A 12,315-nucleotide genomic window follows, 5' to 3' on the forward strand; every position below is an offset into this window, starting at 1 on the left:
TGGGACTGGAGAGTCGTCAGGTCACGACCTTTGACACAATATCTCAGCGACTGCGCGTGCATCGGAGCTCGGGACAAGTCCATTGCCGGTCCATCTGTCGTACATGTGGACTTCACACTTGACCGACGCTCCTAGGCAAACAGCATCCAGTTTGAACCTTGAGAGCGATGCTGAACAGGGGTAGGCATGAGATGGCTTGCTACAGCACTAACCGGCTTGTGTCACTTCCAATGACGGTACGGTGACTGAGACCGAACTGATACCGCTCGGTTTGCGTGTTTCACCCAGTCTCTGCCAAACATGGAAGCAACAACAACCTCCAATATCTCATGGATTCCTTCCGCCGCCGACTTGCTACTTGTGGTCCCCCGTCTGGCGCAGAAGGCGGGGCTGTTCGCTATTTATATGCCCGAAGCCATGGACAACATAGCCGGCAAGATATGGAATGGTGGAAGCATTATTGCGGATGCGACTGCACAACAAACGGCGAATTCTACAATCACGAACACGAGCGCTTTCGTACAGAGCACGGCGGCAGTGCTTGACGCCGCGGTAAGGGAGTCATGGCAAGGCAACGGAGATGAGGCAGTGTCATTGTTCGGACTGATGGCGCAGGCCGTTGGCAAGCTCAAGAACTTTGGTGGCATCTTCTCTTACCTAACCTCGAAGTGGGCGCTCGCTACCTTCACCGTGGCCATTATCCTTAATCGAACACAGTTCTACGCATCTTCGCGAGAGCATTTACGCTTGCGGTGGCATGTTCGGCTTGGCCTCTACATCATTCCAATATCGGCGTTCGTGGTACAGACAGTGTGCATTCTGGAGGCATTGCGTTGTCAGACGTCACCAGATTTTGCAGAACTCCGCTATGGCGATCCCTTGAAGCAGCTTGCCATAGACTTTGCCGGAGAAGGCGGCTTTCTGTACAAGCTGAGTTCTACGCTGCTCTTCTGGCAGGATGACGCTCTATGCTGCGCTGCGCAGAACATGTCGCTCCCAGCACTGGAAGACAACAAGAGCGAACTGCGTGGTTCCATGTCTTTGCTCTTCTGGTTCTTCCTTACTCTTTGTACAAGTCAGCTTTTCGAAACGCTAACCTGTGCATTGCAAGGCAAGCAACCCGTCCCCGAGACCGGCATGACCATCTTCGAGCATTCTCTGGCGTTCGCGGAGTGTGAAGCTATGATCAGTAGCGCTCTCGGATTCGGCTTGTTTGGACTACCGAAGCTTGACGGCACTGGTGAAGCGAGTAGTACGATGCTTAGTAGATCGGAGATACTGCAACGCCTCAATGTGCCACCGGAGGTCCTGCTGGTCTGTTTGATTTCGTGCTTCAGCCACGTGGCCAGCGCTACCCTGGCAGTCCTCGGAATACGGCATAAAGTTAGGCTCGTCAACACGGCGATTTGGGCATGCTGTTACATGAGCGCTTTTCTTTGGAGCTTCACAAGGGTCTTCTTACGTGAGGCGGAGAATGTTTCCGACCTTGGTGTGCTCCGCTTCCCGACCGTTTGCATCGTTGGCTTCATCCCACACATGTTGATCCTGGTCGGCATTATGGTTTGCGGCTCGATATACGCTTTGGCTCTGGTCGTAACGGCACTTTCAGTACCTGAGGAAGTCGCAAACAGCATGTCGTTTGGCCAGCGGCTGTCCTGGGCCTACCAGAATCTGCAGGCTAACGTACAGTTCTCATCTGCTTCATCGATTCGCATTAAGATGTCGGAAGACTTCTACACGACGCTACTGAAGATTGGCTTCAACGTACTCACCGCGGCGAGTGAGGCGGTTTACCTCAACGAGGGCAGCCGTATCCATGTGGCGCAGATGACTTGGTTGGAGCAAAAGCGCATCGATGAGCTTGCGTCCGGCATCGAGAAGCGCAAGTCTCCGGCAGTGCCTTCGGAACTGCTTGGAGAAGGCATTGCTCGCGGCGTCGAGTTTGTGGACTCGCAGAATGCTGCCATCAGCCGATCACCGTACGCTCGAGAACGGAGGTCGAAGCCGGTCAGTGCACGTGAGAACGAGATGTCGCGAGGCGTCGAATTGGACAGTGGACTTGGCATAACACAGCGTAGGAGCCGGATGCAGCTCACTTTCGACTTCGTGGCGGGTATCTTCTGGCTTGTCGTTGGCATTCAGGCGCATTTCCTGATCCGCATGCTGAATCGACTTGGCATCGAGCAGCGTCCTGCGTGGCTTCTCAAGGCAGCCGGTATCGCGGAAGGGCAGCGTGCTCCTTCACAGGTCGTCAACGCGCCGCGAGAACAAAGACGTGACTTTTGGATGGTGGGGCCGCATGGCATTCTGATGGTGCCTCAAAACGACGAGGTGGATGTCGAAAATGAAACCCGGCGCAGATTGCAGCATGCGGGTAATTACGTTGGCGAGGACGGCTTGGGTGACGAGCTCTATGACTGGTGGCGAGGGGGCGGCTGGTTCGGTAACGTTGACAGCAGCGGAGACTATCAGGTACGGGAGCACGATGACGACCTTACGAGCATGATATCCATGTCCACGAACGATAGCTTTGCGGACGAGGACGAGGACGACAGTGGGCGCAGGACGCCTACCCAACGCGATCCACGCGGCACAAGAGAGGACACGCCGGCTTCAGAAGGCGGCCTTGATCTGACCGTACTTTCGCGCTTGCTTAACCCGCAGTCAGCGACGGAGAGGGAAGCGGCACGCTTGCTATCGTACAGCTTGCAGTCAAGCAGGCCAATGACGCGCAGTCAGTACCGGCGCAACGTCGACCGCAGCCGCGCGCAGCTTTTGAATGGCATTCGCGGCTCCAGTAAGGCGCCTAGCGAGGAAGACGAGGAGCGCGATCTGGAGCACTTCATTCTGGGCCAACGCTCCAGAGCCAAGTCGAAAGCTGTGAATGCAGGGACGTGGGAGTCGGGTGCTGAAGGCATGGGTGCAGGTGGTCCGCAATGTGTGGTCTGTCAGTCAACGCCACGTACTATACTCGTCTGGCCTTGCGGCTGCCTGAGCATGTGCGATGACTGCAGGGTTGGTCTCGCGGCAAGGAACTATACCAAGTGCATATGCTGCCGTAGCGATATAGCCGCCTTTAGCAAGCTGTATGTGCCTTGAAGTGTATATAGCATAACAGGTAGCGATAGATCGTCGGACCAAATATTGGAAAGCATTGCGCTCTCGTCGTACCGTGCATCTCATCGATCTCGATGTGGCTTGTCACTTAATCACTTGGACGCCGCAACCAGCAGGTCTTGGCAGTGAGGGTTGAAAGCGAAACGTCAATCGCGTTGCTTGCTTCTCCTGCACAACCACGCCACCACAAACCTCGCAAGCCTCCGCGCACAGCTCGACTGACCCAGTGTATCTGGCTCAGTCTAAGTATCACCAATAGTCCACCTCTCCACGTTTTATGCAACCAGCGCCTCCCAGTGACCCCAGAACAGCGACCGGAGAAACCGCCCCTCAGAACCGCGAAAACGACCGCCAGCATGGACTTCGCCCGATTGAGCCATCAGCCTCCCTGTCCCCAGCAGACAATACGGGAGCAGGGTTGGCAACACCATCTGCGGATGAGCAGCTTGCGCTCGACGAGGCTCTCGCGCGTTCTCTGCAGGACGCCGATAAGCCGCGTGCCGGAAGCGGAGTGAGTCTGTCGCCGCAAAGGACGCCTTCGCCGCCCAGTGCGGTATATAACCGAATCACAGAGTATGAGAAGGCTTCAACGCCGCCCAGGAATAAGAGCCGGGAGGGACCTGCCTTTCGCGTGGTGAAGAAGCAGCGTAGTCCGAATGACGAACGGTCTCCAATTCAGGAGCTGCCAAACGGTGTGTCTTCCTTGGCGTGCGACGTGTGGAAGATGGACGTTTGCTGATGTTGAGCAGAGGTCTTGACACATGCACTTGCGCACCTAGCTCCGACAGACTTGACGTCCGTCGCGCTCGTGTCGAAGCGCTTCCACAACCTTGTCACGGGACCGCATGCCTGGAGAAGCGCCTTCGCTCACTACTTTCCTGGCCAGAACACGTTGGACGTTGCTTACGATGACAGTGGAGAAATAGCGCAAGATGCTGTCCTGTCGGAGAAACGCGCCTTTACGCGTCTTACTGCGCTCGCGTCATGGCGTAGCGAGTATATCATGCGTACCCGTCTCCTACGCTCCTTGGGACGTGGCAAACCCGCGCAGGTGTCTCTGCCGCCAACTTCCGGCCGCTCCGGTCAAAGTCACAACGCCACTGCAATCACCATGTACAACTCACAGCTCTTTACAACGATCAACCACGTGCATGCCAACTTTGGGAGTGGTATGAACAAGAAGCTGCCTCGTTTCATCCATGCCGCCGACGATGTTGGTATGGCTACTAGCAGCGACCCTAACGCGGCCAAGGTGGACAATTGGGGCTTATCTGACCCGCAGCAATTCCTGCAGTTCAACGAGCGCTTCCCAGGTGACGCACAGTACGGACTCGGACCAGGCGAGGTCGTAGGCGTGCCAAACGTTATGGACGTCAGCCAGCCCTACGGCATGGTCCATGGGGAAGGCTCGCCTGGTGGGATGGCCTATTTCCGGTCCACGGAAGAGCAGCGAGGCCGCTTCCTGGCCTTCTCGTCTGCAATATCTGCTCCCGAGCTTGGCATACCACGTATTTATTCTGCCAGCGAGGCTGTCACAAGCGTTTGGGTCGCGAAGTCTGCTGCTATCCCATCGCTTACCGAGGGTCTCATCGGCATCTTGGCAGGTTCCTCACTTGGCGTGGTTACAGCCTACAGTCTTGGCTCTACTACCAATGGCAACAGTCGTGACCAGCGATTCGGTCGTGGCGAGATGACTGCACGCTGGGTGCTGAGTCCAGGCGTACCGATTATCGGCATTGCGGTTGATGCCGAGCATAGTCTCAAGCGACAGGCGCAAAACCGGATATGGGCGGTTGTGCTGAATGCACTTGGCGAGGTGTTCTACCTTACCAAGTTCCCCAAGCGTGCTCACGTTGAGCGTGGCGCAAGACCGGATGACGAGACGATTGAGCGCACCGCTTGGCTCACGGGTCGTACTGTCTACTGGAATGTCGTCGAAGCAAGCAGGCGGGTGGCAAGACTGGATCCGTATGCTGAGTCCGGCGTAGATGGCAGCTACTCGCCTCGCTCGTCCTGGAATGGTATGTGTCTGAGCAAAGAACAAACCACGAGCGAGACACGCGAGATAGAGGCTTTTATCATGCGCAAACCCAAGGAGTTCCACAAAGCGTGCGCCGGCTGGGACATGCGCCGCAAGCTGGATGTCGACTTCGCTGGCGATGACGGCAATAATGCGGGCGAGAACGTGATAGTGTTCGAGTGTGGGCTTGACGAAGATTCCAGCGTTGCCATCAAACGCTACACTCGCTGCAGGTTTCAGGATCGCGCGAACTATGCTACCGCCTCAACGCCACCGTTAACGAGCGGCAGCACCGTGTCGACAAGCTCTCCATCTCTATTTGGTAGTCCGCAGGATAGGCTTACCGCCCCCGTGCCTGACTTCTCCCTGGACCGGCTTGAGGACAGCTTGTCTCGAGATGATTTTGCGGGCTCGATCACGCCAAGACCGGTGTGTGAAGAATGGCGGGTTTCGAGCTTCGATTTGCACGGATTCAAGCACATGCAGATCTTCGCGACTACCATGGACAACTCTGTTCTCGCTACGCAAACCATATCCGAGGATCCCCTCCTCAACATGTCAAGCCGATCGACAACCTCGTCGCCATGGCTTTCGCCGTCGTATTCGGCAACGCGCGCCATTGATCCTGCAGATATGCCTGGGCAGCGCGCTCGTCTGTTTGCAATTGGTACTGCCACCGGCAGCGTCTTGATCTGGAATGTTCGAAGTCCGCCGTCAAGGAGTGCTGAATCTGTCAATACCATTGAACCCGTCCGCATCATACAGACCGATTCGCCGCAAATTTCCTGCCTCGCCATGTCCTCACTCTACTTGGTGCATGGTGGTAACGACGGCTATGTTCAGGCGTGGGATCCGTTAGGGTCGAATACACAACCTATTCGCACACTCAACTCTCGCTTCTCCTCCCGCGCACGACGCAGGCTCGTTCAAGCCCAAGCTTCTCCACAGGGGGTCGGTATCAACCTCTTCGCCGCTGGCGCGATATGCCTGGACCCAGATCCTACAGTGCTTCGCGGTATGGTCTCGCTCGGCACACATCTCCGCTACTGGTCATATAGCTCGTCTGCGGCCGATCAGTACAAGTCTCACAAGCGCAGACACCGGCGTTCTGAGCGCGGCAGCAATAACGGTGGCGAGCGCTTTTCGGGAGCTGCGCGTGGGAATTTGAAGGACTACATTGCAAACGAGCGGTACGAACTGGACCGAGAGAAGCAGCAGCGGCAGAAGGACGCTGAGCGGTTCGCTGGCCGCTTTGGGACGGGGTTGTTGGATGGAAGTGAGGAAGAGATGATGGCTTACGCTGCCATGCTCAGCCAGGAGACGTTGGAGCAAGAGAGAGCCGCACGCAGAGCGTCCGACACGAGCACGGTCGTCAGTACAGATTACAGCACGTTCGCCACGGCTGATCCTACGCCTTCTGCCAGTCCGTCACCGCGTCTGTCTACGCCGAAGTCGGACGAGGAGTTTGATGCGGACGTGGCAGAAGCGATACGTTTGAGCCTGGGTACATCACCGGGTCGAGCTCCGTATGAGGTACCCATCCGTCAAGCTAAGCCGAAGGGCAGAAAGGGTTCGTCTGCCCGGCCTTCACCGCGCGCTTCGCCGATGTTGGCGGGGTCAAGCAAAGTGTGGGAGATGAGCGATATGGAGTTTGCGCTGCAGCTCAGTCTGGCGGAGGAGCAGAGTAGGCGTGATGTTGGCGTCGAGTATCCTGCTCTTGGTGGTCAGGGTGATGGGAACGGGAAGGGCAAAGGGAAGTCTCGTTGAGAGAGCCGCGGGAGGCGCGCGTATGGAGGGGAGTGGTGAAGAAGCATGTGGTACACACTGCAGTCTGATATTCAATTCTATCTGAAATATGTGGGTAACAGCACGCCAGTTGTTAGTCTGTGCGCAAAGGTGTCTTCCGCCCTCTTCTCAACCCGTCCTTCTCTGTCCCTGCCAGTCGTGTGCTTGGTTTCCAGTGACGGACGCCAAGCCCTTTTGACGGAAGCTGCCGCCGCCCAAACAACTCAGCACATGCAGCTGGAGCTTGAGACAATACCGCAACAGAAACACATTGCCAGGAACCATCGCCGGAACTGCGAAACAACACACATCTTACCCCCATTGAGGTGTTACAGCGTCGGCACACTGTGAAAGCGAGCCCGCGGCAAGATCATTGTACCTTCTCCACCGCCGCCTGTCCCCCCGACCATCTCTCCACCTGCTCCACCTGCTACACCACCTTAGCCAGTCCATCACCGCACCCAACCTCTTCTTCACTGACTGGCCAAGATGGCGGAGGCTGCCGCGCTAAGGCAGCCCATCATGGACACGGAGATGGGCGAGGCGGGCAAGGTCGAGCACACACTGGGCGCCTCCACCGACCCACCATCAATACCCGACCTGGACGGCTGGATCGAGAACTTGATGGCGTGCAAACAGCTCTCGGAAGAGGACGTGCGGCGACTGTGCGAAAAGGCGCGCGAGGTCCTCCAAGACGAGAGTAACGTGCAGCCCGTCAAGTGTCCTGTGACCGTGTGTGGAGACATCCACGGGCAGTTTCACGACCTGATGGAGCTGTTCAAGATCGGCGGGCCGAACCCGGACACGAACTACCTCTTCATGGGCGACTACGTCGACCGCGGCTACTTCTCCGTCGAGACGGTGACTCTGCTTGTCGCGCTCAAAATCCGCTACCCGCAGCGCATCACCATCCTTCGCGGCAACCACGAGTCGCGCCAGATCACGCAAGTCTACGGCTTCTACGACGAATGTCTGCGCAAATACGGCAACGCGAATGTGTGGAAGTTCTTCACCGATCTGTTCGACTACCTGCCCTTGACCGCGTTGATCGACAACCAGATCTTCTGCCTGCACGGCGGTCTGTCCCCCAGCATAGATACACTGGATAACATCCGGGCGTTGGATCGGATCCAGGAGGTGCCGCATGAAGGGCCAATGTGCGATTTGCTGTGGTCCGACCCGGACGATCGGTGTGGCTGGGGTATCTCCCCACGAGGAGCTGGGTATACGTTCGGTCAGGATATCAGTGAGGCGTTTAATCATAACAATGGTTTGACGCTTGTCGCGCGGGCGCATCAACTGGTGATGGAGGGGTATAATTGGAGTCAGGATCGGAATGTGGTCACCATCTTTTCCGGTCAGTCTAGATGTACCAGTCTGGTATGTGTGGTGACATGTGCTGATCGATTTGGACAGCACCGAATTACTGCTACCGCTGCGGCAATCAAGCGGCGATTATGGAGATTGACGAGCATCTCAAATACACCTTGTGAGTCCCGACTCCGCAGTCCGGACACATCCCCGTGAGGCTCTTGTGCTGACTGCCGTCTAGCCTTCAATTCGACCCGTGTCCGCGCGCCGGCGAGCCTATGGTGTCGCGACGGACGCCGGACTACTTTTTGTAAAGGTTGCTGGGTTCAGCTACCTCCGCCTCGGTCTCGCCATTCGCGGCAGATATTCCATGTCACTGCTAGACGTGCAGATGATAGACGTATGTACCATAGATGGCATGCGCAGGTCCAACGAAAAATCCAAATGCAAAAAAGCATGCTCATGCTTCATGCTTCCGTATCATGACATGTGTGAGAAGGCGGTGCTCAGCCTCCTTTCTCTACTTCCAGCGTCGAAGCTTGGTGGCGTGCTGGCTCAGCAGTCGTTGACTTTAACTCGGGGTAGGCATGCATCTACGCCTGTCAGCACACGCCTTCTCGGGCTGGTAAGTTTTATCTTACCGCTTCAGCGAAAGCCATCCACTCCCGCAGCCCTCGTACATATGCATCTTCATCGTCCGGTACGAGTTCATGACCCCACACCATTACTTCATCAAACGTGCCTTTCGACTCCATTAGCTTGACCTCGCCTTCACCCCCCTCCGCTTCCTCTGCCTCATCAAGCTCAAGACTATGCAGCAACGCAGGCTTAGAAGCAGCGGCAGATGATGCGTTCGATGGCACGTGATCGCGGTCGGTCTTCTGCAGCAAGACCCCTTGATAGCCCGTTGGTAGCTTGAGAGTCCGCCCTTTCAGTTTACGCCCGCGAAGGTAGGCTGTGCTTGTGCCATCTGCATTAATCTTGGGCGACCAGTAGCGCTTGGAGACCTTGAGGGGGCCGTTATGGTGGATGGTGCATGGGAGAAGGTTGGGCTTAAGCTGGCGAGTAGATTTGGGGGGCTCTATAGCTAGCATCGCGACAATTCCTTGTTGCTGTATGTGAGCCGGATAGACTACGTGTACAAAGCGAGCAAGCTTCGTCCCTACAGTACACAATGCTCCACGTGAGACGCGCCTAGAGCGCGTCGTAAAGAGTGAATGCACGGGCTACTTAGAACCGATCTCCTCGGGCAGATTGCCGGCTGTCCCGATCGGCTTTCCCGATATCTGGCATGTGGCATGTGGCATAGACTCTCATGGCACCCACGTCGAGTACACAGATCATCGACGCATCTCTTCGAGCGACGGAAGACATACAACGGTATAAGGAAGTGATACCGCGGGCGGCTTTTGAGACAACGTTGTGCCTTTGCAAAGGCCATATTGCGATAGGCACGGGCGCAAGGGCCCCAATCTCCCGATAGTTCTATGGCCGGCGGGGTTTATCTGACTTCTTACCTTATCTTCGAGGTGATTCGAACATCTGCCACTCTTCTCCTACCATCAACAAGACAACGCTGCGGGCGGAGGCAATGTGCCTTTGACTGCTTGGCGCGCCGTATACACTCGCAGGACAGCAGCATGAAGGCGCACCGAGTATGATATACGACAGACAGCAACGTCCGCGAGGCTAGCGGGTAATTAGGATCGCGCCGCATGCACCTTAAGCCTTTCCCATCAAATCGATGACGTCTCGGCGGCCAGAAAAAGTGCCCACTCGCTCACAGCAAGACCGGACCTTTTTCGCTGGTACCTTGCAGCCAGGAGCATGTGGCCCTCGGTCGCCGGGATGTCCTTCTCCCCGGCCCAGCGACTGTGTCTGACTTCAACGACAGCCGGTGCAATTTGGCCGCATGTGAGGCGCCGGTGGTTCGATTCTGCTTGTTGAGACCACATGTTCATATTTCCTGCCTGTTCCTGCTGTTCGTGCGCTCTCTCACTGTCATTACTGATCTTATAAGGTAGACACTGGGCATTCCCGCCGTCGCTGCAGTAAATAAAGAGGACTTAGATTGAGCATGGGTATTACTACACCGTTGGTGGAGCGGACGACTGCTCTTGCCAACTACGCCGGTTCATACGCATGGCCACCCATACTCTCGCTCTCACGTGGTGCCATACTCGGTCTCCTCAAGCAGATCCAGATCGGTTCGCTAACAATCACCGACGCGGATGGAAGTCTCATGATCTGCGGAAGTCCAAGACGGGCAGAAGCAGAAGGCAGTGAGAAGTCGGTCTACGAGGTCCCGCACGCCGAGATCAGAGTCCTAAACGATCTATTCTGGGTGCGGTTGCTGGTCTTCGCGGACATGGGGTTTGCGGAGAGCTACATGCTTGGGGAGATCGCATGCCCAGACCTGACCGCCTTTTTCAAGCTATTCCTCTTCAACAGGGCGCATCTGGCTAAAGGCACGACATTGACCTCGAACATCTCCGGCAAAATTGCGGGCTTCATCCGGAGCACCAACACTCTTGCCAACTCGCGACTCAACATCTCCGCACACTATGACATCTCAAATGATATGTTCGCAGCCTTCTTGTCACCCGACATGACGTACTCTTGTCCCATCTGGCTGCCCAAGTCCAACCCTGCGTCGTCTCAAGAGACGCTAGAGCAAGCACAATACCGCAAGCTATGTCGCTTCGTCAACAATGCCAAGATCAAGTCCACCGACCACGTGCTGGAAATTGGCACAGGCTGGGGCAGCTTCGCCATCCTCGCGGTGGAAAAGACGGGTTGCAGAGTGACCAGTCTGACTTTAAGCGCGGAGCAGAAACGGCTGGCAGAAGAGCGGATACGGCAGGCAGGGTTCCAGGACAAAATCAGGGTGATGCTGTGTGATTACCGCAGCCTGCCGATACCGAGCGAGCATGACAAGTATGACAAGATCATATCCATCGAGATGCTGGAGGCTGTAGGCGCCGAGTACCTGGAAACCTACTTTCGATGTGTCGACCAGCTGCTGAAAAGCGACGGCGGCATTGCAGTCTTCCAGTGCATCACCATGCCTGAAAGCCGCTACGATGCCTACAGCAACTCCGACGATTTCATCAGGCGGTACATCTTTCCTGGCGGCCATCTACCTACTGTGACGCAACTTCTCGATGCGATCAAAGCCGGCTCGTCGAGCAAGAACAGCCCGCCTCGTCTCGTCCCGGATAGCGTCGAGAATATCGGTCCGCATTACGCGAAGACTCTTCGTCTATGGCGGCAGAGTTTCATGCAGAATTTCACCCTCAAGATCAAGCCCGCGCTCATCAGCGAGCACGTGGAGAAGGGGACGAGGATGACGGAGGAGGATGTTGAGCTGTTCAAGCGGAAGTGGGAGTACTACTTCTCTTACTGTGAAGCTGGGTTTGCGGCGAAGAGTTTGGGGGACGTGATTATTACGGTGGGGAGGGAGGGGGCGGTGCAGATGATGGAGGATGTTCCTCTCTAACATGTCGGAGGATGGCGTGATTGGACGACCGTTTTTGCTGCGATTAGCGGTTGGCGTTGGCGGTATCCATCTTTTTCTTGTCTACGATACCCTTCGAGCGAGAAGCAGTTTGGCGGATGGGCTTTTGTACATACTGTCCACGATGAGCTCAAAAGCGGGCAATTTGGCTTGGGATTTTTACATAGCTAGCTCCACTCACGGTACGTTGAAGAAGAGCCGCTCAAGGCTCTGTTATGGACACACTACAACAATTGTCGAGCTCACCTTAAGAGTTAACCAAGCTGCTTCCGTCCCGAAATCGCTGCTGTGGTACTTCGTTGGGGTTCTTCGTAAGGCATTCGAACAGCGTGGCAGATACGCAGTCTACGTTCGCTGCTCATTTCGCTGCGCCCGGAGTACTACATCAGCTCCCCTGATCAGCGGTGAAGCAGTAGTGCGTGGTTTGGTTCTTGGTGCATTTCTTTGTTCGCCGCACCCTATCTGGCGCTACTACCGTCACCGTACGTTGGAATGAGGTCCACTTCCACTGAAGACGTGGGACTTGAGAACAGATGACGCCTACGACCTGCTCGACGAAGGTGCT

The 12,315-nt window shown here is 56.1% G+C and overlaps 4 protein-coding genes across 4 annotated transcripts; 3 read left to right on the forward strand and 1 right to left on the reverse strand.

Moving 5' to 3' along the window:
- The first annotated feature begins 104 nt into the window (after nt 1-104).
- BAUCODRAFT_160611 (uncharacterized protein) lies at nt 105-7,046 on the forward strand. The gene is made up of 3 exons (XM_007683138.1): nt 105-2,947; nt 3,429-3,809; nt 3,867-7,046. The coding sequence occupies exons 1-3, from the start codon at nt 301-303 to the stop codon at nt 6,902-6,904; spliced, it is 6,066 nt and encodes a 2,021-aa protein (XP_007681328.1). The 5' UTR covers nt 105-300; the 3' UTR covers nt 6,905-7,046.
- Nucleotides 7,047-7,444: 398 nt separating this feature from the next.
- BAUCODRAFT_79745 (uncharacterized protein) lies at nt 7,445-8,547 on the forward strand (the record flags this gene model as incomplete). The annotated part of the gene is made up of 3 exons (XM_007682890.1): nt 7,445-8,279; nt 8,339-8,411; nt 8,475-8,547. The coding sequence occupies 3 exons, from the start codon at nt 7,445-7,447 to the stop codon at nt 8,545-8,547; spliced, it is 981 nt and encodes a 326-aa protein (XP_007681080.1).
- A 159-nt stretch (nt 8,548-8,706) lies between these two features.
- Nucleotides 8,707-9,614, reverse strand: BAUCODRAFT_313103 (uncharacterized protein). Its single transcript, XM_007683139.1, has one exon. The coding sequence runs from the start codon at nt 9,325-9,327 to the stop codon at nt 8,866-8,868; it is 462 nt and encodes a 153-aa protein (XP_007681329.1). The 5' UTR covers nt 9,328-9,614; the 3' UTR covers nt 8,707-8,865.
- A 491-nt stretch (nt 9,615-10,105) lies between these two features.
- BAUCODRAFT_313159 (uncharacterized protein) lies at nt 10,106-12,087 on the forward strand. The gene is made up of 2 exons (XM_007683140.1): nt 10,106-10,253; nt 10,304-12,087. Exon 2 carries the CDS (start codon nt 10,311-10,313, stop codon nt 11,730-11,732), a length of 1,422 nt encoding a protein of 473 aa, XP_007681330.1. The 5' UTR covers nt 10,106-10,253; nt 10,304-10,310; the 3' UTR covers nt 11,733-12,087.
- The last annotated feature ends 228 nt before the right edge of the window (nt 12,088-12,315 follow it).

Source organism: Baudoinia panamericana, assembly GCF_000338955.1.
Source record: "Baudoinia panamericana UAMH 10762 unplaced genomic scaffold BAUCOscaffold_14, whole genome shotgun sequence".
Taxonomy (NCBI): Eukaryota; Fungi; Ascomycota; class Dothideomycetes; order Mycosphaerellales; family Teratosphaeriaceae; genus Baudoinia; species Baudoinia panamericana.